General features: G+C 47.4%; 1 protein-coding gene across 1 annotated transcript in view; it reads left to right on the forward strand.

Annotated features, from left to right (window-relative positions):
* The window catches only part of LOC144481341 (copine-4), a 308388-nt gene that overhangs the window by 129824 nt on the left and 151565 nt on the right, over positions 1-26999 (forward strand). Inside the window, exon 2 of the mRNA XM_078200739.1 lies at positions 18251-18436. Coding sequence (XP_078056865.1) covers positions 18251-18436 — 186 coding nt within the window. The remainder of the gene's footprint in view (positions 1-18250; positions 18437-26999) is intronic.

Raw genomic sequence — 26999 nt, forward strand, 5'->3', positions numbered from 1 at the left:
CATTGTTCGCCAAGAGTCATACACCGGAATTTGATTTGATTTATTGTCACATGTATTAGCATACAGTGAAAAGTATTGTTTCTTGCACGCTATACAGACAAAGTATACTGTTCATAGAGAAGGAAAAGAGAGAGTGCAGAATGTAGTGTTACAGTCATAGCTAGGGTGTAGAGAAAGATCAACTTAATGCGAGGTAGGTCCATTCAAAAGTCTGATGGCAGCAGGGAAGAAGCTGTTTTTGTGTGGGTTGGTGCGTGATCTCAGACTTTTGTACCTTTTTCCTGATGGAAGAAGGTGGAAGAGAGAATGTCCAGGGTCTGTGAGGTCCTTAATTTTGCTGGCTGTTTTGCCGAGGCAGCGGGAAGTGTAGACAGAGTTAATGGATGGGAGGCCGGTTTGCGAGATGGATTGGGCTACATTTATGACCTTTTGTAGTTTCTTGCAGTCTTGGGCAGAGCAGGAGCCATACCAAGCTGTGATACAACCAGAAAGAATGCTTTCAATGGTGCATCTGTAAAAGTTGGTGAGAGTCGTAGCTGACATGCCAAATTTCCTTAGTCTTCTGAGAAAGTAGAGGCGTGGGTGGGCTTTCTTAACTATAGTGTCAGCATGGGGGACCAGGACAGGTTGTTGGTGATCTGGACACCTAAAAACATGAAGCTAAAAACCTGAATTCTACCGCCAAGGAATCAGAGTGGGTGAGGGGGGGAATTGGAAATTTCTGTTGTCCTCGGGCAGGATTTTCCGGTCTCACTCGAGCGAGGTGGTAAAATCCCACCCATACAATCGCTACAGTGCAGAAAGAGATCATTCGGCCCATCAAAGCTGCACCAACAATAATCCCACCCAGACCCCATCCCTGTAACCCCAAGTATTTACCCGCTAATCCCCTGACATAAAGGGGAAGTTTAGCATGGCCGGTCAACCTAACCTGCACATCTTTGGACTGTGGGAGGAAACCGGAGCACCCGGAGGAAACCCACGTGGACACGGGGAGAACGTGCGGACTCCACACAGACAGTGACTCGAGGCTGGAATTGAATCTGGGTCCCTGGCACTGTGCGGCAGCGGTGCTAACCTAGTGTGCCACCGGGCCACCCACAGGGAATCCACTCAACGCAGGAAATTGTTGACTATTGCTTCATTGGTGCTTCAATGATTTCCTTTTCTAATTTGCGCATCGTACATTACTGAGTTAACCAATAATTCACAAGCATTTCTAATGAGAACTTTGATTGATGAAACCTTCAAGAAAGGCATTGCTTGAGTATGTTTCTTGTCAGATTGATACAGCCTAATGTCTATAGCTCTGTGCTGGTGGAGATGACCTTCTGAGCAATCTGTGAACAAATCAGAAACTTAACATGATTATAGCTTATTTTGTCAATAAAGGGAAAGGGCACTCTTGAATGATGTGACCATGAAGAGATTTTTCTAACGTCCCTGGTTCTAAGGAAAACACTTGTCACTAAAAAGGTGACGCTTTTCGAGATATTACGTGAAACCCCCAATGAGCTTTAATTTTTCTGATTTTAAAATATATGGAGATCCTTTGGGACCTCCCTGAAGGCAGGATGTCCTTGCTATAGAGGGAGTACAGCGAATGGTTTACCAGGCTGATTCCTGGGATGGCAGGTCTGTCATTGGAGGGGAGACTAAATCGGTTAAGATTACATTCACTGGAGTTATGAAGAGTGGATCGCATAGAAACTTATAAAATTCTAACAGGGATAGACCGGGTAGATTCAGAAAGAATGTTCCCGATAGTGGGGGAGTCCAGAACTAGGGGTCGTAATTTGAGGATAAGAATGAACTGAGGCGAGGAGAAATTTCTTCACCCAGATTTCTTCACCCAGGACGGCGCGGTAGCACAGTGGTTAGCACTGCTGCTTCACAGCTCCAGGGACCTGGGTTCGATTCCCGGCTTGGGTCACTGTCTGTGTGGAGTTTGCACATTCTCCTCGTGTCTGCGTGGGTTTCCTCCGGGTGCTCCAGTTTCCTCCCTGATGCACTATCAATAAGGCGAAAGACTACCGATATGCCAATATAAGTGTAGGCTTTTATTCACAACAGAATCAGGAGCAGATCCCAACAATTAACCGACCTGGACTGAACAAGGGGGAGGAGACAGCCACCTTTATACTAGGTGCTGAGGGGAGGAACCAAACTGGAAGGGGATGTGTCCAGGTATGACAAACACACACAACGGTGGTCCATATAGGACAAAGGCACAACTGAGGTCCACCACACTCCCACAGTCAAAAGATGTGCGGGTTAGGTTGATTGGCCATGTTAAAATTGCCCCTTAGTGTCCTGAGATGCGTAGGTTAGAGGGATTAGTGGGTAAATGTGTAGGGATGTGGGAGTAGGGTCTGGGTGGGATTGTGGTCGGTGCAGATTCGATGGGCCGAATGGCCTCTTTCTGCACTGTAGGGTTTCTATGATTTCTTTCTATGAGATGTGTGGAATTCACTACCACAGAGTGTAGTGGGGCAGCCCGGTGGCACAGTGGTTAGCACTGCTGCTTCACAGCGCCAGGAGCCCAGGTTCGATTCACAGCTTGGGTCACTGCCTGTGTGGAGTTTGAACGTTCTCCCCGTGTCTGCGTGGGTTTCCTCCGGGTGCTCCGGTTTCCTCCCACAATCTGAAAAGCATGCTGCTCAGGTGCATTGACCTGAACAGGCATCGGAGTGTGGCGACGGGGGGAATTTCACAGTAATCTCATTGCAGTGGTTAATGTAAGCCTTACTTGTGACTAACAAATAGACTTTACTTCTTTACTTTACTAGTTGAGGCCAAAATGTTGTCTGATTTCAAGAAGAAATTAGATATAGCACTTGGGGCTAAAGGGATCGAGGGATATGGGGGGATCAGGACATTAAATTGGTATTTAAGTCAGGTATTTAGTAATGTTGTCCATTCCATCAGAAAAATGCTGCTCTAAGTGATAGCAACCTGCGTGTGTGTGTATTTTAAATGGTGAAGCCGGTGGCTCAGGGAGGTTAGCTGTCGAGTACTAAATTGTGCTGTATGACGCACTGTTAAAACACCACAGCTGCACTGGGGCATGATGGCAGTGAGCCGGGCGGGGGGGGGGTGGGGGGGGGGGGGGGGCGGGAGAGGGGGGGTGGGGTGGCGGGGGGCTTAGCAACAAATCAGCAAGTTTCATTTCACTTCTGTTCCTGCTTTTGGAATGTCTGTTACAAATCAATTCCCATCGTCATCCTGACCACACTGAGGGATTTTAAATCATATTGTTTGTCAGCAGATCAATACCCTTGCTGTGTAAGTGCAATTATTCAGTGTTCATTCAGAAGATCTACAAAGGCTTATTTCACTTCCCCAAATCCACTGCTGACAAGTACAGATGAGGAGATCCTTTATAATTGCTGTGTTTATTAGGGTATAATAAACCTGGTGTGCTCCTGAGCTCATCCAGAGCTCTGTTACCATATCTTAACTTGCATCAAGTTCCATTCATAGATCGTGATTCCTTCCCACCAACCCCCCCGACATCCCCTCTCTGTGCTCAATGCCCCCCCCACCCCCGACATCCCCCCTCTGTGCTCAATGCCCCCCCCACCCCCGACATCCCCCCTCTGTGCTCAATGCCCCCCCCACCCCCCCCCACCCCCGACATCCCCCCTCTGTGCTCAATGCCCCCCCCACCCCCGACATCCCCCCTCTGTGCTCAATGCCCCCCCCCACCCCCCCCCCACCCCCGACATCCCCCCTCTGTGCTCAATGCTCCCCCCACCCCCGACATCCCCCCTCTGTGCTCAATGCCCCCCCCCACCCCCGACATCCCCCCTCTGTGCTCAATGCCCCCCCCGCCCCCCCCCCCCACCCCCGACATCCCCCCTCTGTGCTCAATGCCCCCCCCACCCCCGACATCCCCCCTCTGTGCTCAATGCCCCCCCACCCCCCCCCGCCCCCGACATCCCCCCTCTGTGCTCAATGCCCCCCCCACCCCCCCACCCCCGACCTCCCCCTCCGTGCTCAATGACCTCCCGGGTTGACAATGCCTCGATCTACAAAAATAAAACCGCACCTTTCTTTTTGCATTTCTCCATTGCTTCACCACTCCCCATCCCTGTAACCTCATCCAGTCCTACAACCCTCCGAGATGTCTACACTCATCTAACTCTGGCCTCTTTCCCATGCCTGTGTTTATTCGCTTCACAGTTTGTGACTTGCTACTTGTCTTTCCTCCTTTTAACTTATCTCTTAAAACCTACCTCTTGTCTTAAGGAGATATCCTTAAATGAATTGGTGTCAAATTCTGTTTGATTACCCTGCTGTGAAGTGCCCTGGGGACCTGTGACACCATTGAAGGTGCGATGGAAATGGAGTTTGTTGCCATCATATATCATGTTAATTTGATGAGAGAAATAAGGTTTGCAGAGCACCCACATACATAGAAGACTGGGCGGCACTGTGACACAGTGGTTAACATAGCTGTCTCACAGCGTCAGGGACCTGGGTTCAATTCCGGCCTCGGGTCATTGTCTGTGTGGCGTTTGCACATTCCCCCCATGGGTTTCCTCCGGGTGCTCTGGTTTCCTCCCACAGTCCAAAGTTGTGCAGGTTAGGTGGATTGGCCATGCCAAATTGTTCCTTGGTGTCCCAAGATGTGTAGGTTAGGGGAGGGGTTAGCAGGGTAAATATGTGGGGTTGAGGGGGATAGGATGGGGGTGGGCCTGGGTTACATGCTCTGTCAGCGAGTTGGTGTAGATTCAATGGGCCAAATAGCCTCCTTCAGCACTGTGGGATTCTATGATTCATACCTTGAGTTTGTTGGCATAGTTGTACTCATGCAATAGCAAGTTGTAGGGGATATGATGGCATCGTGATAATGCCACTGAGCAACATTTCCAGAAGCCTAGGTTTATGTTCTGGGGCACAGGTTCAAATCCCACCCTGACAGCTGGTGGAAATGAATTCAATCTGGAATTGATTCAGTGGTGACCATGAAGCTGCTATTGATTGTTGTAAACCTATCTGCCATTTCAGGAAAGAGATTTGCCATCCTTACTTGGCCTGGCTCATTGTTGGTGGAGTTTAAATTGTTTCAGAAATTAAATTAATTAAAAAGAACATCTGGAATACAAACTTAGTCTCAGTGATGGTAACCGGAGAACTGTCATCGATTGTTGTAAAAACTCCTCTGGTTCACTAATGTCCTTTAGGTAAGGAAACCTGCCCTCCTTACTCTGACCTACATATGACTCCAGAGCCAAGCAATGTGGTTGACTCTTAACTGCCCTCTGAGGTGGCCCAGTGAAACCCTCAGTTATACCAAAGCATGACAGAAAAGTCAAACAGACTGCAGTGGTTCAAGATGGCAGCTTATCAAAGGCAATTTGATAAAGGGCAGCACGGTGGCAGTGGTTAGCACTGCTGCCTCACAGTGCCAGGGACCCAGGTTCAATTCCGGCCTCGGGTTACTGACTGTGTGGAGTTTGCACGTTCTCCCCATGTCTGCATGTGTTTCCTCCGGGTGCTCAGGTTTCCTCCCACACTCCAAAAATGTGCAGGTTAGGTTGATTGGCCATGCTAAATTGACTCTTAGTGTCAGAGGGATTAGCGGGGTAAATGTGTGGGGTCATGAGGATAGGGCCTGGGTGGGATTGTTGTCAGCGCAGACTCGATGGGCTGAATGGCCTCCTTCTGCCCTGTAGGGATTCTTTCTATAATTTGGTTTTGGCTACAAATGGTAGACATGTCAATGGCACTCTTTCTAATTCATTCAGGGGATGTGGGTGTAGCAGTTACTGCCCATCCCTAATTGCCCTTGAACTGAGTGGTTGTCTGGGCCATTTCAGATTCAGCCACATTGCCGTAGTCACATGGAGACCAGGTGAGGGCAAATATTTCCTTCCCTGTTGGACATTGCTGAAGCAGATGGGTTTCCAAGACAATCAACAATGGTGCCATGCACACCCCACCACTCCCTCTGTCATTTGAAGTGTAGTCACTGTTAGGAGACATGGCAGTCAGTTTGAACACAACAAGCTCCTTAATGTAAGTCCACTTGTGACAAAAATAATAAATAAAATAAGCTCCCACAAACAGCAATGTGATAATGACCAGATAATCTTATTTGGGTTCATCTGATTAGGGACAACTGCACTGCTCTTCATCGGAACAGTGGCTGTGGAATCTTTAGTATCCACCCGAAAGGGCAGAGAAGACTAGGGCTTGACATCTCATCCAAATGTCGGCACCCCTGACTGTGCAGCACTCCCTCAGTGAAGAACTGGAGTGTTAGATTTCATATTTTGTATGAACCCACCACCTTCTTTGATTTGATTTATTATTGTCACATGTATTAGTATATAGTGAAAAGTATTGTTTCTTGTGCATTATACAGACAAAGCATACCGTTCATAGAAAAGAAAAGGAGAGAGTGCAGAATGTAGTGTTACAATCATAGCTAGGGTGTAGAGAAAGATCAACTTAATGCAAGGCAAGTCCATTCAAAAGTCTGACAGCAGCAGGGAAGAAGCTGTTCTTGAGTTGGTTGGTACGTGTCCTCAGACTTTTGTATCTTTTGACCAATGGAAGAGGGTGGAAGAGAGAATGTCCGGGGTGCATGGGGTCCTTAATTATGTTGGCTGCTTTGCCGAGCCAGCGAGAAGTGTAGACAGAGTCAATGGATGGGAGGTTGGTTTGAGTGATGGACTGGGCTTCATTCACGACCCTTTGTAGTTTCTTGCGGTCTTGGACAGAGCAGGAGCCATACCAAGCTGTGATACAACCAGAAAGACCCAAAGTCAAGAGTGCTACCAACTGAGCCACACGACAGGCACCAGTTAAGGAAACACACCTTTCATGTGCCTTGTTCTTTCAGGTTTGAGCCGCACTCTGGAGGCTCTTGCACCATTTTTTCCTTCCACGAACAGCAACTTCCAGTCCAAACTCTCCCGACAATTCAATCGGAAGAGCGGGTCCATTTTCTGATTCTGGTAAATCACGGCGCAGTGAGTCACTTGATTGTGAATGACACTCGTCAGATGCTCTAACTGTGTTTGAACAGAGAGTCGGGAACTTGCATGGAGTTAAAATGTCACCATCATTACAATGGTTACAAATATTAATGAATTCAAGAAGCGGTGCGCAGGATCCATTGGTATTCCGGGACATGCTGCAACTTACCTAATGAATTTTGATGGACGTTTGAAGAGTGTAAGGAATGAAAATTCATGAGTGTTTGATAGATGTTAAAGACTGCTTCATATTCATTTTCTCACGATGCCCCATATGTCAGAGACCATGCTCTGAAATGCTGATCAGAGGCAGAGTGCAGTGAGTAACACACCCGAGGAAAGCTTCTAATGAGCCATATGGATGATAATTAGAAATGGTGCAATCATCTCGTGTGAACTGTTTCCTTTTCAATAGCCCATTGATGTCTCCCAGTTGATATCCGTGCCTTGTAGTATTTAGTTGTCGAACGACGCTCTGCAGTCTTTGTTTGGAGACACTCAATCCGTTCACGCGTGTCGGTCATGCATCGGTCTCTCTCTCTGTCGGCTCGGAGTCAGAGGATTGTAACTTCATGGCCTCCTCATGCCCAGAATTTTAACACACAAATCCAGCCTGTCACTCCACTCAGGGAGTGCTGCTATCATAGGGCGGCACAGTGGTTAGCACTGCTGCCTCACAGCGCCAGGGACCCGGGTTCGATTCCAACCTCGGGTGACTGTCAGTGTGGAGTTTGCACATTCTCCCCGTGTCTGCGTGGGTTTTTCCCCGGTGCTCCGGTTTCCTCCCACAGTCCAAGGATGTGCAGGTTAGGAGGATTGGTCATGGTAAACATGCAAGGTTATAAAGATAGGGTGGAGGGGGTGTGGGCCTAGGTCGGGTGCTCTTTCGGAGGCTTGGTGCAGACTCAACTGGCCAGATGGCCTCTTTCTGCACTGGAGGAGTGGATAATCATAGAATTTCTACAGTGCACAAGGAAGCCATTTGACCCATTGATGTGCGATCCAAAGGTGTGCGGGTTAGGTGGATCGGCCATGCTAAATTGTCAGGGTAAATACCTGGGTTACAGATAGGGGCTGGGTGGGATTGTTGTCAGTGCAGGCTCGGTGGGCTGAATGGCCTCTTTCTGCATTGTAGGTATTCTATGATTCTGCACTGACTCTTTGACAGAGCATCTTATCTATTCCCTTAACTCCACACATTTACCATGGCTATTCCCCCAACCTACACGTCTTGGGACACTATTTTTTGGAGTAGATGTGAAGCTAGGTTCACCTCCAGCCTCTCGGGTGGATGCAAAAAGATTCCATACCATAATTTCAAGGAAGAGTGGGGGAGTCCTGACCAATATTTATCCTGCAATTAACATCACTAAAAATAGATTATCTGGTCATTGTCAGGTATCCATTTGTGGGAGCTTGCTGTGTACAAGTTGTCCACCGATTTTGCTTTCATTACCACAATGACCACATTTTGAAAGTACTTCATTGGCTGTACAGGACTTTTGAACGTCCTATGGTTGTGAAAGGCTATACAAATACAAATTTAATTTGAAAGATGTTGGAGGAATCAGGAACTCTCTCCGGAGAAAGGCCGCGGACAGTGTATCTGTTGAAACTTTCAACACCGAGCGTGTTAAATACTTACTATGTCAGTGGTGGGGTTGGGGTGCTTGTGTGAAGGATCATGGGTAAAAGCAAATGCAGGAAGTTGCGATACAGCAGCTATGGATAAAATTCAATGACTAAACAGAGTGAAGAGGCAGCATGGCCGACTCCTGCTTGTTAACAGGCAATGGGGGCGATCTTACCAAAAAGATTCTAAGTGCCGAACAGGAGAGAATCGCGGCCACTTTTTTAAGCGAGAGAAAAGTTCATATTTTTGTCACTTCGAAAAAGAAATGAGGCAAAGTATGATTCACGCCAGTACAGGGAGTGGATGGAGTCTATTCACGCCGGGAAGCCGGCTGCTGACTGCGAGCGAGCACTATCGCACATGCGCATGATCTCTCAATGCTCTGTTTAAAGTGTACACTGTAATTGCAATGGGAGATATCTCACACCCCCCACCCTCCCTGATCGCACTCCCATCCCCCACAATTGCGATCCCCGTTCACACCACTGGCTGATCATCACTCTCGTTCACAACCCCCCCCCCCCCCCCCCCACCCTCCAGGCGATTGTGGCCCCTGTTCCCTCTCTCCGGTTAATTGCCGTCCCCGATTCATCCCCCATTGTCGATCACCATCCCGGCTATCTCTGATTGCAGAAAAGTGCAGCTCCCCATGTGCTGCCTCACCCTAGGCCCCACCCTTTGACACTGCCCGGTGCCTGGTGGGCAGTGCCAGGATGCCCAGCTGGCAGTGCCAGGCTGGCACTGCCCAAGGGGCATTGCCCACCCCTTCGCCTTAGCACCTGGGAGACAACAGTGGCCTCCCGTTCCAATGGCAAGGACATCACTTCAGGTCCCCGTTGATGGGATCCATACGTGACCCTCTCCAGTGAGGACCTACACCGATGGGCAGGTAAGGACAATGAGCCCGGACGATTCTGTCCCGGGCTCACCAATAACATTGAAATGAAATATTTAAATCCGCCTCGCATCGACAATCCAGTGCCGATATCATGGCGAGAGACGAGAAACTGGATGCAAACCTGATTTTTCGCCCCCTCGCGATCTTACGAGCTCACCATGCCGATCGACCGGTGTGACAAGCCAGCACGACTGCCCCCTGCCCCCCCCCACCCCGCCTCCCCCATACTGTGCTTTGAGTAAAGTGTCTGGCACCTCTCCTGCTCAGCAGTCCCCTGGAACTGACGATGACTTGATCCCACTCAGGTCCGATGGGTTCTGAAATGGCAGGTAATCCAATCCACAATCTGCAGACTGCCACGTGAGGCAGGTGATTGAAGAGTTGGGTCGATGAGCTGACGGGAGGTTTGTGCACTATGTCCAACACCACGGTTTCACCTCTGAACATTCCCGACAAAGTCCCCCGAGAGAAGGTGCTTCTACCCTGTGCAGCGGCGAATTTGGAATTTGCCTTGCCCAGTAGGAAGGTGCCCTCCACGCTCATCCGGCCTCTGCTTTTTCCTGCTCAAGTGGAGATGAATTTTCTCAGGGCTCTCCTATTTCTGCTGTTTTTGTTTTTATGCAAACCTCCTCTGCGCACGCTGATGGGGTCGCTGCTGGACATTCGTCATTGTTTATTGGGTGCATTGAAGAATTGGGGGTGAATATTTGAGCTTGATTATGGTAGCCACAGTTGGACCAACCAATCCCCTGAGAAGAGATGCAGCCAAGAACATGTATAAAGAAGTTGTATTCTATGCTGGGTGGCTGCTTATGGACTCATCTAAGGCAGAAAATATTTGATTTGATTTATTATTATTGTCACACGTATTAGTATACAGTGAAAAGTATTGTTTCTTGCGCGCTATACAGACAAAACATACTGTTCATAGAGAAGGAAATGAGAGAGTGCAGAATGTAACATTACAGTCATAGCCAGGGTGTAGAGAAAGATCAACTTAATGCGAGGTAGGTCCATTCAAAAGTCTGACAGCAGCAGGGAAGAAGCTGCTCTTGAGTTGGTTGATACGTGACCTCAGACTTTTGTATCTTTTTCCCGACGGAAGAAGGTGGAAGAAAAAATGTCTGAGCCTCGTGGGATCCTTAATTATGCTGGCTGATTTGCCGAGGCAGCGGGAAGTGTAGACAGAGTCAATGGATGGAAGGCTGGTTTGCGTGATGGATTGGGCTACATTCACGACCTTTTGTAGTTCCTTGCGGTCTTGGGCAGAGCAGGAGCCGTACCAAGCTGTGATACAACCAGAAAGAATGCTTTGTACGGTGCATCTGTAAAAGTTGGTGAAAGTTGTAGCTGACATGCCCAATTTCCTTAGTCTTCTGAGAAAGTAGAGGCGTTGGTGGGCTTTCTTAACAATAGTGTCAGCATGGGGGAGCAGGACAGGTTGTTGGTGACCTGGACACCTATAAACTTGAAGCTTTCGACCCTTTCTACTTCATCCCCGTTGATGTAGACAGGGGCATGTTCTCCTTTACGCTTCCTGAAGTAGATGACAATCTCCTTCATTTTGTTGACATTGAGGGAGAGATTATTGTTGCCGCACCAGTTCACCAGATTCTCTATCTCATTCCTTACTCTGTCTCGTCATTGTTTGAGATCTGACCCACTACGGTGGTGTTGTCAGCAAACTTGAAAATCGAATTGGAGGGGAATTTGGCCGCACAGTCATAGGTGTATAAGGAGTATAGTAGGGGGCTGAGAACACAGCCTTGTGGGGCACCGGTGTTGAGGATGATCGTGGAGGAGGTGTTGTTGCCTATCCTTACTGACTGTGGTCTGTGAGTTAGGAAGTTCAGGATCCAGTCGCAGAGGGAGGTGCCAAGGCCCAGGCCACAGAGTTTGGAGATGAGTTTTGTGGGAATAATAGTGTTGAAGGTTTAGAAGAATGAGAAGTGATATAATTGAATTTTCTAAAATTCTTAAGAGGGTACAACTGGGAAGATGCTGAGAAAATGTTTCCCTTGACTGTGAAACCGAGATGTGGTCATTGTCACAAATAATGGGGAGGCGATGGCCTAGTGGTTATCGCTAGACTATTAATCCAGAAACTCAGCTAATGTTCCGGGGACCCGGGTTCGAATCCCACCACAGCAGATGGTGGAATTTGAGTTCAACAAAAAATTTCCATAATTAAGAACCTACTGATGACCATGAAACCATTGTCGATTGTTGGAAAAACTCATCTGGTTCACTGATGTCCTTTAGGGAAGGAAATCTGCCGTCCTTACTCAGTCTGGCCTACATGTGATTCCAGAGCCACAGCAATGTGGTTGACTCTCAACTGCTCTTGGGCAACTAGGGATGGGAAAGAAATACTGGCCCAGCCAGCGACACCAGTGTCCCAGGAATGAATAAAATAATTGAGGGGGCCAACCATTTTGATTGAGATGAGGGGGAAAATTCTTTTCGCAGATGATTGTAAATTTTGGAATTCTCTACCTCAGGAGTGTTTTGGATGCTCTGCCATTGGGTATATTCAGGACTGAGTCTGGTAGATTGTTGGGTACTAAGGGAATTAAGGGATATGAGGATAGTGTGAGAGGGTGGAGATGAAACAGGTCAGCCATGGTCATAGTGAATGGTGGAGTAGGCCAGATGGCCAAATGGCCGATGCCAGCTCCTATTTCTTACCTTCTCTGAATTGTGTGGACTGATGATCTACGCTGTTCAAGTCAGGTCTATTCTGATCACTTCAAGTGTGTTGTCAGAATCGTAGAGAAGGAAGTTTTTCCTGAACACTCATCCATGGGGTGTGAGCATCGCTGGCAAGGTGGGAATGAAAGGCTTAACGTATGAGGAATATCTGAGGACTCTGGGTCTGTACTTGATGGAGTTTTGAAGATCCCCTATTAAGGGGATGAGGGGTTGTGGGGAAAAGGCAGGAGAATGGGGATGAGAAAAAAATCAGCCATGATTGAATGGCTGAGTGGCCTAATTCTGCTCCTATGTCTTATGAGGGGGGGATCCCATTGAAACCTACAGAATAATGAAAGGCTTGGATAGAGTGAACTTGGGAAAGATGTTTCCATTTGTAGGAGAGACTAGGAACTGAGGACACAGCCTCAGAGTAAAGGAATGACCCTTTACAACCCGAGATGAGGAGGAATTTCTTCAGCCAGAGGGTGGTGAATCTGTGGAACTCTTTGCTGCAAAAGGCTGTGGAGGCCACGTCATTGAGTCTATTTAAGACAGAGATAGATAGGTTCTTGATTGGTAAAGGGATCAAAGGTTACAGGGAAAAGGTGGGAGAATGGGGTTGAGAAACTTATCAACCATGATAGAATGGCAGAGCAGACTCGATGGTCCAAAAGGCTTAATTCTGCTCCTATATCTAATGGCCAGCATTTATTGCCCATCCTTAATTGCCCTGGAGACCTTGGTAGTGAGTCAGCTCCTTGAACTGGTTTAGTGAGGCGGTTGGGCAGGGTGTTTCAGAATTTTGCCCCAGCAATGATGAAGGAACAGCCGACATATTTCCATGCTAGGGTGGTGCGTCTGAGAGTGTTTATGAGTTAAATGTGGCACAAATTCTCTCATTTGATGTGATAGCGTCTGATTTAGTACATTCATGAATATAAATGTACTTCTGTTAGTACATTAAGCTTTTAAATGAAAACATGTTTTCAGTAATTGCTGGAAGTAGCTCAAACTGGCTGTAAATTAACTCTTGACCCTGATAGGTTACTGTGGGTAATACCGCTGGCACAACATGGTACATAGTGCCCATAATGAGAGATGAATAACCCAAAGGAGCATAACTCACTCAATGAATGGGCTAATTATTTGAAGATGTGTTTTAACGCGGGTAAATGATAGCTTAGTCACGTCGAACTGTGAAATGCAAGTGCAGTGTGAAGGGTTATCCATTAGATTAGGAAAAGGATCATTATTGATCATTTGAAGGAACATTAACATTTTATCAATGAATCCAATGTTGCGGCAATAACCAAACGCCCTTTAAAGCTATAAGTTCAGGTATTGAAGGGGTGAAATCCTGCTCCCTATAGGCTAAAGCTAACATTGTTACCCTTGCCCCCCGCCCCCCCCCCCCCCCCCCCCCCCGCCCCACCCCTCCTCTGGATTTTTTGATTTGATTTATTATTGTCACGGATACAGTGAAAGGTCTTGGCTGGAATTTTACCAGCGGCCCGGCCCAGAATCGGGGCAGGCGAGGCTCGCGCAACGGCATTCTCCGTTGAACTCAAGTGGGATCTTACGAGCCTCGGGCGGGCAAGGGAGTAAAATTCCGGCAATTGCTTCTTGTGCGCTATACAGACAAAGCATACCGTTCATAGAATACATAGGGGAAAAGGTGTCGAGAAAGATCAACTTAATATGTGGTAGGTCCATTCAAAATTCTGATGGCAGCAGCTGTTCTTGAGTCGGTTGGTACGTGACCTCAGACTTTTGTACCTTTTTTCTAACATAAGAAGGTGGAAGAGAATATGTCTTGGATGCATGGCTTCCTTGATTATGCTGGCTGCTTTTCCAAGGCAGCAGGAAGTATAGACAGAGTCAATGGATGTGAGGCTGGTTTGCGTGATGGATTGGGCTACATTCACAACCTTTTGTAGTTCCTTGGATATTTTTCAGGCTTTGATTGATAAATTGATTTGCTGCAGTTGAAACGCGTTCCCGGGTCTGGGCCTCCCTAACCAGCCACCCTGGAAAATCTCAGCAGGTTTGACAGCATCTGGGGAGAGAGAGCAGAGCCAATATTTTGAGTCCAACTGACCCTTCGTCAGAGTTTGTACATTCTCCTTGTGTCTGCATGTGTTTCTGTTGGGTGCACCAGTTTCCTCCCACACTCCAAAGAGGTGTAGGTTAGGTGGATGAGCCATGGTAAATGGGCGGGGTTATGGAATAGGGGAAAGGGGGTGAGCCCGGGTAAGATGCTCTCCTGGAGAATTGGTGTAGACTCAATGGGCCGAATGGCCTCCCTCTGCATTGTAGGGATTCTATGGTTCTATGAAGTTAATAAGTTTGAAAATCCTTGTTCATTTTATGCCCCTATCAAGTAATGCTTTGAAATTGAAAACAAATATTCTTCAGTCATAGAATCAAGAGATGCACGGCAATAACTCACCAAGACTTGGTCAACAGCATCTTCCAAACCAGTGACTTTGACCACTTAGCAGTAGAAAGATAACATTAAAATACCACCTACAGGTTCCCCTCCAAGTCATTAACCATCCTGACTTGGAAATATATTGCCATTCCTTCACTGTCACTGGGTCAAAATCCTAGAACTCCCTCTCTAGCAGCACTGTGGGTGTACATACACCGCGTGGACTGCAGCGGTTCGAGAAGGCAGCTCACCACCTCCACCCTCAAGGGGCAATGAGGAAAGGGCAATAAGTGCTCAACTAGCAAGAGACCCCTGTGAATGAAGACTTTATCTTAAAAGTAGCAAGTCACTATCAAGCAATGCAAAGCTCTGTTGAAATGACACCTCGAGCACTGTGTCCACTGGTCATCAACGGGATGTGATGGAAATGTCAAAGTACTGAATACGTATCAAGAAATGCCAAGGGCCTGATCTCCAACATTAGAGGGTTTGACCTAATGAGGAAAGGCTGGAGGGAGTTGGGAGATATCCAAGATGTGATCTTGTAGAAGTTTATAAGATAGTTCACGGAATGGAAAAGGTACACTTAGCAAATTACTTAGAATGTCCTGAATCCGACACAAGTCCCATTTTATTTGGTCAATGAACATCACTTACAGTTTATTTGAACATTTATTTCACTGCTGTCTGTGGGATCTTGCTGTGCACACATTGGATGATTATGATAAGTCAACAGTGAGTGTCATTTTGAAAGAACTTCACTGGTTGTGAAGGGCCTTTGTAATGTCCTTGGGTCATATCAGGTGCTACAGGAATGCACATTCTTCCTTTCCATTCTTTCAGATACTGGGAGAAGAAACTGCTCCAGTTGTTTCTTGTGTACAACCCTTTCAAACCAATTCTTTCGACTGTATTTCAGTAGGTATCAGTAGGTTTTTAAAAATTCGTTTTTATTCATTGGACACGGGCGTCGCTGGCTGGCCAGCATTTATTGCCCATCCCTAGTTGCCCCTTGAGAAGGTGGTGGTGAGCTGCCTTCTTGAATCGCTGCCGTCCACGTTCTGTGGGTTGACCCACAATGCCGTTAGGGAGGGAATTCCAGGATTTTGACCCAGCGACTGCAATGGAACAGCGATATATTTCCAAGTCAGGATGGTGAGTGGCTTGGAGGGGAACTTGCAGTTGGTGATATTCCCATGTATCTGCTGCCCTTGTCCTTCTAGATGGAAGTGATTGGGGGTTTTCTTGTGTACAATCCTTTCAAATCAATTCTTTAGACTGTATTTGCACTCTACCAATAGATGAACTATACTGTTTAGTGAAATGAGTCAGTATAACCTATGGATGAGATGTGTTGCCTGAACATGTGACGTATTGTCCAGAAGGTATCAGTCTGTGATTTAGGATTAACTGTTACATCTGGGATTGTCAATTAGAGACGCAGATTCCAGTTTTTGTTCCTTTACTCTTCCATGGAATGTGAGTCTCACATGGCAAGGCAATCCTGGATTGCCCTTGGATTGAGTGGCTTGAAGTGGACTTGCTGGATTATTGATGATAGTTTCATGGTCACCATGTTGGAGGTTGGCTTTCAATTTCCGATTTTAAAAAATTAATTGAATGCTACTTCCACTAGCAGATGTGGTGGGATTTGAACCCATGGACCACTGGATGACTAATTCAGTGACATTGCTACTATACCACGGTCTTCCCTGAGTTACTAAGGGATTGAGCTACCTGGGGAAATTGCAGTGATCATAAGATGTTATGTTGTCGAGACTGATCTGAGCTGTGAGAGCTATCTTGCTTTATAAGTGTACACTGATAGATAGACATCTGCAGTTTCACTGCAGGCTTTAATATATATGGTATATAACAGGCTATATATATATATATGGTATATAGCTGGTTATATCAATTATATATATCTGGTTTGAATGGCATATATCTAGCTACATGGGTGGTATAAAAATAGTATATAATTGGCCGTATAAATGGTATGTATCTGGCTTCAATGCGATTTAACTCCAAGGTAAGATTTTCATTTGGATCTCTGTGTTTTGGATTACCTATCTCAGTTCACTCTCTCAGAAGCTGGGCACTGTTTGATAAGTAACAGAGCAAACAGCTCCTGGGTAATGAGGCTTTGACGTGACTTTCCGATTCCACCTCCCAATGATGCTTGAAGTCAAATTCAAACTACATCCAGTATCTTTGTCACAACTGAGCAGCAGTGATGTTACTCGCTGACTGTGTTAAGAATTACACTGACAACCAATTTAAGATTATCAGTTAAGTTCACAGTGTAGCTCCCTTACCTGTGCTAAAATCCACATACATTCACAGGTAGGGTCCCCTCATTTGTAAACAGAAAGAACGTGTCCACATGTTGTGCCCCTTTCTACTAAACAAAAGCTTGGGGCACAGCCATTCCCTGGTTCATTCCCCATGGCACTGCCTTGACCAATCAGAGCCAACCTGCCTGGTTAGAATGTAAACAAAGGCTTGGCAGTTGACTGTTCCTTGGTGCACTCTCCATGACAACATCTGTACCTATCAGAGTCTACCAGCCAACCAATCAGCACCCTTTTCTAATGCAATAAAAATTGTTGGTCCCTTTTAGAATTGGCATTCTGGCAAATCTGTCCTGATGAGTGCAAGATGAAAAACTTTGACAGCATCTCTCCTTTTTCAGTGATTCTCACGTTCTGTGTGACTAAGTGACTAATTTTTAATACTTTTGTAACTTTTCAGCCACTGAACAAAGAATTTATTTCCAAAGTAAAATTCTGCACTGGGTGAAGCAGTGGAAGAAATTAGTTTCAGAATAAATTTGGTGACAATATGATTGGTTCATGGTGGCTCTTTCTCTTGGTAGATTGTCTCTGATTGTTGAATCTCAACATGTATAGTAATTCCTCAGTGGTGCAATTGGAGCCAGTTGGTCTCTACGTTCACTGTCCATTAAATGCCAGAAGGATGTGGATGCTTTGGAGAGGGTACAGAAGAGTTTACCAGGATGTTGCCTGGTCTGAAGGGTATTAGATATGAGGAGAGGTTGGATAAACTCGGTTTGTTCTCACTGGAATGACGGAGGTTGAGGGGTGACCTGATAGAGGTTTACAAGATTGAGTGACATGGACTGAGTGGATGGTCAGATGCTCTTTTCCTAGGGTAGAAAAGTCAAGTACTCGGGGACATAGGTTTAAGGTGCATGGGGAATAGTTTAGAGGAGATGGGCGATTTGCACAGAGGGTGGTGAAAGTCTGGAATGTGCTGCCTGGGGAGCTGGTGGGAGCAGGTACGATAGCGGCATTTAAGGGGCATCTAGACATGAATAGGATGGAGATGGAAGGATACGGACTCTAAGTGCATGCGGTTTTAGTTTAGACAGGCATCATGATCGGCGCAGGTTTGGAGGGCCAAAGAGCCTGTTCCTGTTGCATAATATTCTTTGCTCTTTGCCATTTGCTGTTTTTTTTTAGTGGGTTGGTAATTTTTGGGGATGTAATCTCAGTGCTTCATATGATACACATTGTACCCTCTCCTGGGCATGAGTTAGTTGCACTGCGTTGGCTCTCATATTTGATTTCTTTCTCCAACAGGTTGACAGGACTGAAGTTATCCGCACCTGTATCAACCCAGTCTTTTCAAAAGTTTACACAGTGGATTTTTACTTTGAAGAGGTCCAGCGCCTGAGGTTTGAGGTCCATGACATCGGCAGCAATCACTTACACAATGGCGTGAAGGACAGTGAGATCCTCGGTGGGATGGAATGCACCCTTGGCCAGGTAAGCATTTCAAACAGGATGCGAGTTTGCCACCATGGACCATTGCGAATCGTCTGTGCGGCTGTGAGTGTGAGTTATTAGCGTAAGGTCGGCCTTGACTCAGTGGCTGCACTCTGACCTTCGAACCTGAAGGTGATGGATACCAACCTCAATCCAGGGTCGTAGAGGTTTACAGCATGGAAACGGGCCCTTCGGCCCAACTTATCCATGCCGTCCAGTTTTTACCACTAAGCTAGTCCCAATTGCCCACATTTGGCCCATATCCCCTTATACCCATCTTACCCATGTAACTGTCTAAATGCTTTTTAAAAGACAAAATTGTACCCGCCTCTACTACTACCTCTGGCAGCTTGTTTCAGACACTCACCACCCTCTGAATGAAAAAATTACCCCTCTGGACCCTTTTGTATCTCTCCCCTCTCACCTTAAACCACACCTTAACCACATCAATCAAGGCTGAATCCTCAGTGTCAGCACTAAGGGAATGCTGCACTGCTGGAGGTACCATCTTTCAGGTGAGATGTTAAACCAAGGTCATTGTGTCATAGAACAATGCAGCATGGAAACAGGCCCTTCGGCCCAACTGGTTTATGCCGACCATGGTGCCCTCCCAGCTAATCCCAATTGCCCGTGTTTGGCCCACATCCCTCTAATCCTTTCCCATCCATGTACTTATCCAAATGCTTTTTAAATGTTGCTATTGTACCCGCCTCAACCACTTTCTCTCGCAGCTCATTCCATACACGCCCCGCCCTCTATGTCAAGAAGTTACCCCTCGGGTCCCTTTTAAATCTTTCCCCTCTCACCTTAAACCTGTGCCCTCTAGTTTTCAATTCCCCTTCGTGGGAAAAAGACTATAGGTGGAATTTTGCTGGTTTGCCGTGCCGATGGACGGAGTGAGCCGGTAAAATCACGTAAGCACCGAGAAATCAGCAGGATCACGCCCGATTTCTCAGATCTCGCGATCTTACGAGAGCCAGATTTCCGGTGAAGTCAGCGTCTCGGCGGAAATGTGTGTGAGGCTGAATAAATTATTTAAATATATTATAATGCTAATTTACATGGCACTGTGAGCCCGGCACTCAATCGTCCGGGTTCACTGGCCTTTACGGCCTCGCCGGGAGACGCTCTCTCCGGTGAGGAAAACACCTGCTCCTCATGACCAGGGAACAGTCGCATTGGCCTCGCAGGTAGAGCCAGAGGCCATTGAGGCCCCCCGGGGAGACCAAGGGCAAGGGGGGTGCCCCTTGGGCAGTGCCCGTCTGGCAGTGTCAGCCTGGCGCCTTGGTAATGCCCACCAGGCACCTTGGGCAGTTTGATGCCTTGTCTGAACAACAGCTCCTCCAGCAGTGCTGTACTCCCTCAGTAATGCACCAGAGTGTCAGTCCAGGTTGCATTCTCAACGCTTGAAGTGGGACTTGAACCATCGAACCTCTGTCTCAGAGGAAAATATCAAATATAGAGAATAACCAACTATATCTTAAAACATTTATTCCGCCAGTATGGAAGGATTTGATTTGATTTGATTTATTATTGTCACATATATTAGTATAGAGTGAAAGGTATTGTTTCTTGCGTGCTATACAGACAAAGCATACAGTTCACAGAGTACACAGGGGAGAAGGAAAGGAGAGGGTGCAGAATGTAGAGTTACAGTCATAGCTAGGGTGTAGAGAAAGATCAACTTAATATAAGATAGGTCCATTCAAAAGTCTGGTGGCAGCAGGGAAGAATCATAGAAATCATAGAATCATAGAAACCCTACAGTGCAGAAAGAGGCCATTCGGCCCATCGAGTCTGCACCGACCACAATCCCACCCAGGCCCTACCTCCATATCCCTACATATTTTACCCACTAATCCCTCTAACCTACGCATCTCAGGACACTAAGGAGCAATTTAGAATGGCCAATTAACCTAACCCACACATCTTTTGACTGTGGGAGGAAACCGGAGCACCCGGAGGAAACCCACGCAGACACGAGGAGAATGTGCAAACTCCACACAGACAGTGACCCAAGCCGGGAATCGAACCCAGGTCCCTGGAGCTGTGAAGCAGCAATGCTAACCACTGTGCTACCGTGCCGCCCCAGAAGAAGCCCTGGAAGAAGCTGTGCTTGAGTCGGTTGGTCCATGACCTCAGACTTTTGTACCTTTTTCCCAATGGAAGAAGGTGGAAGAGAGAATGTCCGGGGTGCGTGGGGTCCTTGATTATGCTGGAAGTGTAGACAGAGTCAATGGGTGGGAGGTTGGTTTGCGTTACGGACTGGGCTTTGTAGTTTCTTACAGTTTTGGTCAGCACAGGAGCCATACCAAGCTGTGATACATCTGGAAAGGAGGCTTTCCATGGCACATCTGTAAAAGTTGGCGAGAGTCATAGCGGACACGGCAAATTTCCTTAGTCTACTGAGAAAGCGTTAGTGGGCTTTCTTAGCCATAGCATCGGCATGGAGGGACCAGGACAGGTTGTTGGTGATCTGCACACCAAGAAGCTTGAAGCTCTCGACCATTTCCACTTCATCCCTGTTGATGTAGACAGGGTAAGAAGTCTCACAACACCAGGTTAAAGTCCAACAGGTTTATTTGGTAGCAAATACCATAAGCTTTCGGAGCACTGCTCCTTCGTCAGATGGGGTGGAAATGTGCTCTCAAACAGTGCAAACAGACAAAATCAAGTTGCAGAATACTGATTAGAATGCGAATCCCTACAGCCAGCCAGGTCTTAAAGGTACAGACAATGTGGGTGGAGGGAGCATTCAACACAGGTTAAAGAAATGTGTATTGTCTCCAGACAGAACAGCTAGTGAGATTCTACAAGCCCAGGAGGCAAGCTGTGGGGGTTACAGATAATGTGACATAAATCCAACATCCCGGTTGAGGCCGTCCTCATGTGTGCGGAACTTGGCTATCAGTTTCTGCTCAGCGACTCTGCGCTGTCGTGTGTCGTGAAGGCCGCTTTGGAGAGAAACTGACATTAATGACAAGACTCCTGATAACAGATCCAAATTAGACAACAGATGGGAAGAATATTATTCTGAAGATATACAATATGATTGGAAATATATTCTGTATTATGATGTGGTTATCTATCTGCTTTGAGTGTGATTGGTTTTTGTGTCTGAATGGAAGAGAACAAGAAAGTTATTTACTTTCATCGTAATTCAGATCTTCCGCATCTTTTGTGACTCTTCAAGATTCATATTTTTCACCGATGCGTTACTGACTTGCTGCTGGAGTAAATGAAGAAGAAACATCTTCAACAAATTAGATAAATGATTCCTTTGATCAAACACTGAAGTGACAATCTTCTGCAAACTTCGAGCTGATTATTTCGCCGCCAATATTACCTTTCCCGGAAAGCGCATTGCTGCATTATGTTTCACTGAACACGATAAGCGTTCGGCGCACACCTCATTCAACATCGTCTGAGAGAATGCGCATCCTGGCGCTTGACACATGTCCAACACGGCCCAGCAAAATACATTTGTCACCTTGATGTTGTGACTGGCAGTGTGCTGGTGACGTGCTGTGGATCCTGGAACGGAAATTTGTGTTGGTGAATCCCTAACACCGTTAAGAACTTCATCCCAATCCTGTTGCAATGGGGAAAACTGAGGGAAGCCACAAGGTTTCCAACGGGGATGTGACCAAGATCAGACACACACTCTCCCTGACCATTCTTGTATCACTCTTCACAGCTGGGACTGAAGCCTGTTACTGAGTTGGTTCTCTCACCCCCTGGCTATAGACATGGGCCGGATTCTCCTGGTCCTGCCAGCTGGCGGGATCTCCCTCTCCTGTCGAAGTCAGTGGCCTGGCTGGAAATTAGGGGTGGCACAGTGGCTAGCACTGCTGCCTCACAGCGCCAGAGACCTGGGTTCGATTCCCGGCTTGGGTCACTGTCTTTGCGGAGTCTGCACGTTCTCTCTGTGACTGCGTGATTTTCCTCCGGGTGCTCCACTTTCCTCCCACAGTCTGAAAGACGTGCTGGTTAGGGTGCATTGGCTGTGCCAAGTTCTCCCTCAGCCTCAGTATACCCGAACAGTTGCCGAAGTGTGGTGACTGGGGGATATTCACAGTAACTTCATTGCAGTGTTAATGTAAGCCTACTTGTGACTCATAAATAAACTTTAAATCCCAGCTGTGGTGTGGTACAAGGAGAGAATGACTTGCACAAGAGGATAGGTTACCCCTACATGGCAGAGTCTGCAGATGATGTATTGGACTTGGGTAGCTCGGTGGCACAGTGGTTAGCACTGCAGCCTCAACTCCAGGGTTCAATTCCGGCCTCGGGTGACTGTCTGTCTGTGCGGAGTTTGCACATTCACCCCAAGTCTGCATGGGTTTCCTTCGGCTGCCCCGGTTTCCTTCTGCAGTCCAAAGATGAGCAGATTAGATGGAGTGGCCATGGTAAGTTGCCCCTTAGTGTCCGCAGCTGTGGAGGCCAGGGGAATTAGCGGATCGAGTGGGGGAGGGGAACATGGGCCTGGGTAAGATGCTCTGTCGGAGAGTCAGTGCAGACCCAATGGGCTGAATGGCCTCCTTCTGCACTGTAGGGATTCTGTGATTGAAAGTAATCACACTGATCTCAGAAGGTGAATAATTTGAACCGCCTCGCTGCAGTAAGTTCCTTCTCCTGGTGACTGGAGTAGCAGTACAGCAGCTCCAACGGTGGAGAATTGAAACACAGTCTTCTGTGGCCACCTTTTAATTAAAAGTGACTCTGCATGCATTGCTGACATTAGTGTTTGCAGAGTATAGTTTAGCTCAGGCAAGGTAGGCACTGGGAAAGTTATCGGATGTGAATAGTTCCAGAGTGAAAGGTTCAGCAGCTGAGGAGCATCCATTATCAGCGAGTAAGCCTCTCACATCAGCACAATATTAGGCTGGATTGTAACTCCCTCGCCTTGGTGTTTTCGGCAGGTGAGCGATGGTGTGACCTGGACATTCACTCGCCCAGAAACCAGGATGAAGCCTTTGGCCTCATTGGTCTCAGTTATGTTCCAGCGTCTGACTTTCTGTCCATTCTGTGGGAGGGAACTGGAGCACTCGGGTGAAACCCATGCAGACACAGGTCAGAATGGACAGAATGGCGGAAAATGGAGCAGCCCAGAGTCCTGGATTGGCTACATTTCACCTCCTCTTGACTCCGGAAAGGGAAAACTGTTTTTGGGGCATCTTCTGACCTTAATCCTTTTGCCCTCTGTCTTCTCCTGACAGGAAATTCACTGCGCCTTCCGACGAAAGTCATTAAGTTAAGACTATAGCTCAGTCCCGAAGCATTTCCCATGGAATCAGGAGAAGGCCATTCAGCCCATCTGTGCTAGCTCTTCGCAATAGCTGTCCAATTCATCCCATGCCCTGCTCCATCCCCATAAACCTGCACTATTTCCCCTTCAGGTATTTGTCCAATTCCCTTTTGGAAGCAAGATCAAGAATGATTTCCACCAGCCTTTCAGTCATTGCATTCCAGATAACAACATTAATTTTACTTATTTTTTCGTTCATTTTATTTTCACCTTTGACCTCTGGATTTTTTGTCCAATGGGGAAAACTGACGGGATTGGCTACAACCCTAAGTTTGGCGCTCAGCCAAGTCTCCGTTCGCTGCAGCGGGACCGGAGAATCCCAATGGCATGAACAGCCAGAGAATTCCGGCCCGGGTTTAATATTGGGCAGGATATAAAGCTCACGTTCTGTCCAAGTCCCCGGGTCCCACGGGCTGGGTTAAAATATCATCCCCTGCTCCAGCAGATTCAGCTCAGCCGGTTGGAGGCACGGATATCAGGAGATACCCTGCAGTTTTGCAGGAGGGCCAGGGGAAAATAGAAGGATTTACGTTGACCCTGACGTTGCACCTACGTACTTCAGAGCCAGATCAGTCTCTTACTCAATGCTGGAGAAGATAGAAACTGAACCAGGATGCCCCAAAAGCTTGGGTATAATAAGGCCGGTGCAATTTGCAGAATGCCCGTAGTCCCTGTTCTTAAACCCAACAAATCAGTTCAATTTTGCGGGGACGATAAACAGACGGTCAGTCGCGTTTCCAAATTTGATAGGTACCCCCTTTCTGGGTGGCAGGGTGGCACAGTGGGTTAGCACTGCTGCCTCACAGCACCAGGGACCTGGGCTCAATTCTGACTTCGGGTAACTGTCTGTGTGGAGTTTGCACGTTCTCCCTGTGTCTGCGTGGGTTTCCTCCGGGTGCTCCAGTTTCCTCCCACAGTTCAAAGATGTGCGGTTAGGTTGATTGGTCACGCTAAATTGCCCCTTAGTGTCAGGGGGACTAGTTAAGGTAAATGCATGGGGTTATGCGGATAGAGCCTGAGTAGGATTGTGGTCAGTGCAGACTCGATGGACCAAATGGCCTCCTTCTGCATTGTAGGGATTCTATGGTCAAAGACCTGTACGCCAATAGGTGGCCAGATGTTCCCCACCCCACATGAGCTTCACCTATCTCCAGCTTGAGTTGGATGAGTCCTCCTAGAAATATGTGATGATCAACATACATAAGGGACTTAACGAGTATACCTGTTTGCCTTTCGGGGTCTCGTTGGCATGTGCCATCTTTCAAAGGGTTATGGTATACATCCTTCAAGGGCTACCCGAGGTGGCAGCATACTTAGATGACATCTTGGAACCGGGGCTTCAGAATAGGAACACCTGTCCGACCTCGAAGAAGTCTTGCAGCGATTTTCCAGAGTTCGCTTGAAGAGGGAGATATGTGTTTCCAGGCGGCTGAAGTAACCTATTCAAGTTATTGAGTAGATGACAAGGGATTACATCCTGTAGAGGACAAGGTAAAGGCCAACAAGGAAGCACCGACCCCCAGGAATACTACAGAATTAAAATCCTCCTTGACGTTAGTCCATAATTATAGAGAATTTCTCCTGAATTTGGCTTCCATCCAGACCTCCTTGCATGCCCCACTACCAAAACTAACACAGGTGGTCTCGGGGAGCTCCCAGGCTGAGGCTTTCTCTCAGGTAAATATCATCTAACTTACCGGCCCATTTCAATCTGAAGAAAGAAGATGTTATGATCTGTGACCCCTGCCTGTACAGAATTGGCACGGTGCTGTCGCGTTGCTGGAAAGGCAGGACTGAAAAGCCCATTGCGAATGTCTCCAGGACCCTTTCAGATGCAGAATAAAGATATTCTCAAATTGAGAAGGAAGTGTTGGGGGTTGTATTTGTGTGAAGAAATTCCATCAATACGTCTATGATCAACGGTTTTTTTATAGTTACCAACCATCTGAGCGCCACGGTGGCACTGCGGTTAGCACTGCTGCCTCACAGGGCCAGGGATCCGGGTTCGATTCCCGACTTGGGTCACTGTCTCTGTGGAGTTTGCCCGTTCACCCTGCGTGGGTTTCTTCCGGGTGCTCCGGTTTCCTCCCACAGTCGAAAGATGTGCGGGTTAGGTGGATTGGCCATGCTAAATTGCCTCTTAGTGTCAGAGGGTCTATCTAGGGGATAGGGCCTGGGTGGGATTGTGGTTGGTGCAGACTCAGTGGGCTGAATGGACTCCTTCTATGATTTTATTCTATAAACCCCTACTGAGTCTTTTCAAAGAGGACAAAACAATTCCCTTGTCACCTCCGCTCAGATACAACACTGGACCCTGTTATTGGTGGCCTACGAATTTATCCTGGAACCACCCTGGGACCCGGATAGCTAATGCTGATGCACTGAGTCACTCCCATTGTCCACAATACTGGCTTCTTTTCCAGCATTGGAGGAGGTTATGATAACCCTGAACTTTTTGGAGCCCTTGCCAGTGTCAGCAAGGCAGATCAAAGCCCGGACACAAAAAGACCCAACCGTATCCAAAATTAAGCACTTGGTCCTACGTGGGGGATTCCAAGGACAACCCGCTGAGGAACTGAAACCCGACCTCACTAAGAAGTCAGAACTTAGTGTTGAAGACGGGACAATCCTTTGGGGGTCCGAAGTAATTGCTGCAGCCCCAGGGCGATGTCCAATAATAACGGAACTACATAGTGGCCACCCGGGAGTATCAGAAATGAAGCTATTGGCCAGGAGTTACATCTGGTGGCCTAGTCTTCATTCTGACATCACAGACTTTGTAAAGCAATGCGACCTGTGCCAGAACAATCAAAAAAACCCCACCCTCAGCCTCCTGACACCTATGGGAGTGACCTGGCAGGCCATGGATGCATATATATGTCGACTCTGTTGGCTTCTTTATGGGTTTCATGTCTTTAATCATGGTGGACAAACATTCCAAGTGGTTGGAGGTCCACTGCATGAACTCCACGACCTCTCAGGCTGTGACTGAGAAATTGCGGTAAAGCTTCAGCATACACGGAATACCAGAAATCCTGGTTTCCGATAACGGCACAACCTTCACTGGTGCTGATTTCCAGAACCTTGTGTTCTCTAACACATCCGGACTGCTCCTTATCACCCGTTGTCAAATGGACTGGCAGAACGGGCGGTTAAAGCTTTCAAAAATGGTCTGAAGAACCAACCAGCGGCATCCATGGAGGCTGAACTGGCACAGTTTGTGTTCGATTACAGCACCACAGCGCACACCACAAC

This window comes from Mustelus asterias, chromosome 2, assembly GCF_964213995.1.
Source record: "Mustelus asterias chromosome 2, sMusAst1.hap1.1, whole genome shotgun sequence".
Lineage (NCBI taxonomy): Eukaryota > Metazoa > Chordata > Chondrichthyes > Carcharhiniformes > Triakidae > Mustelus > Mustelus asterias.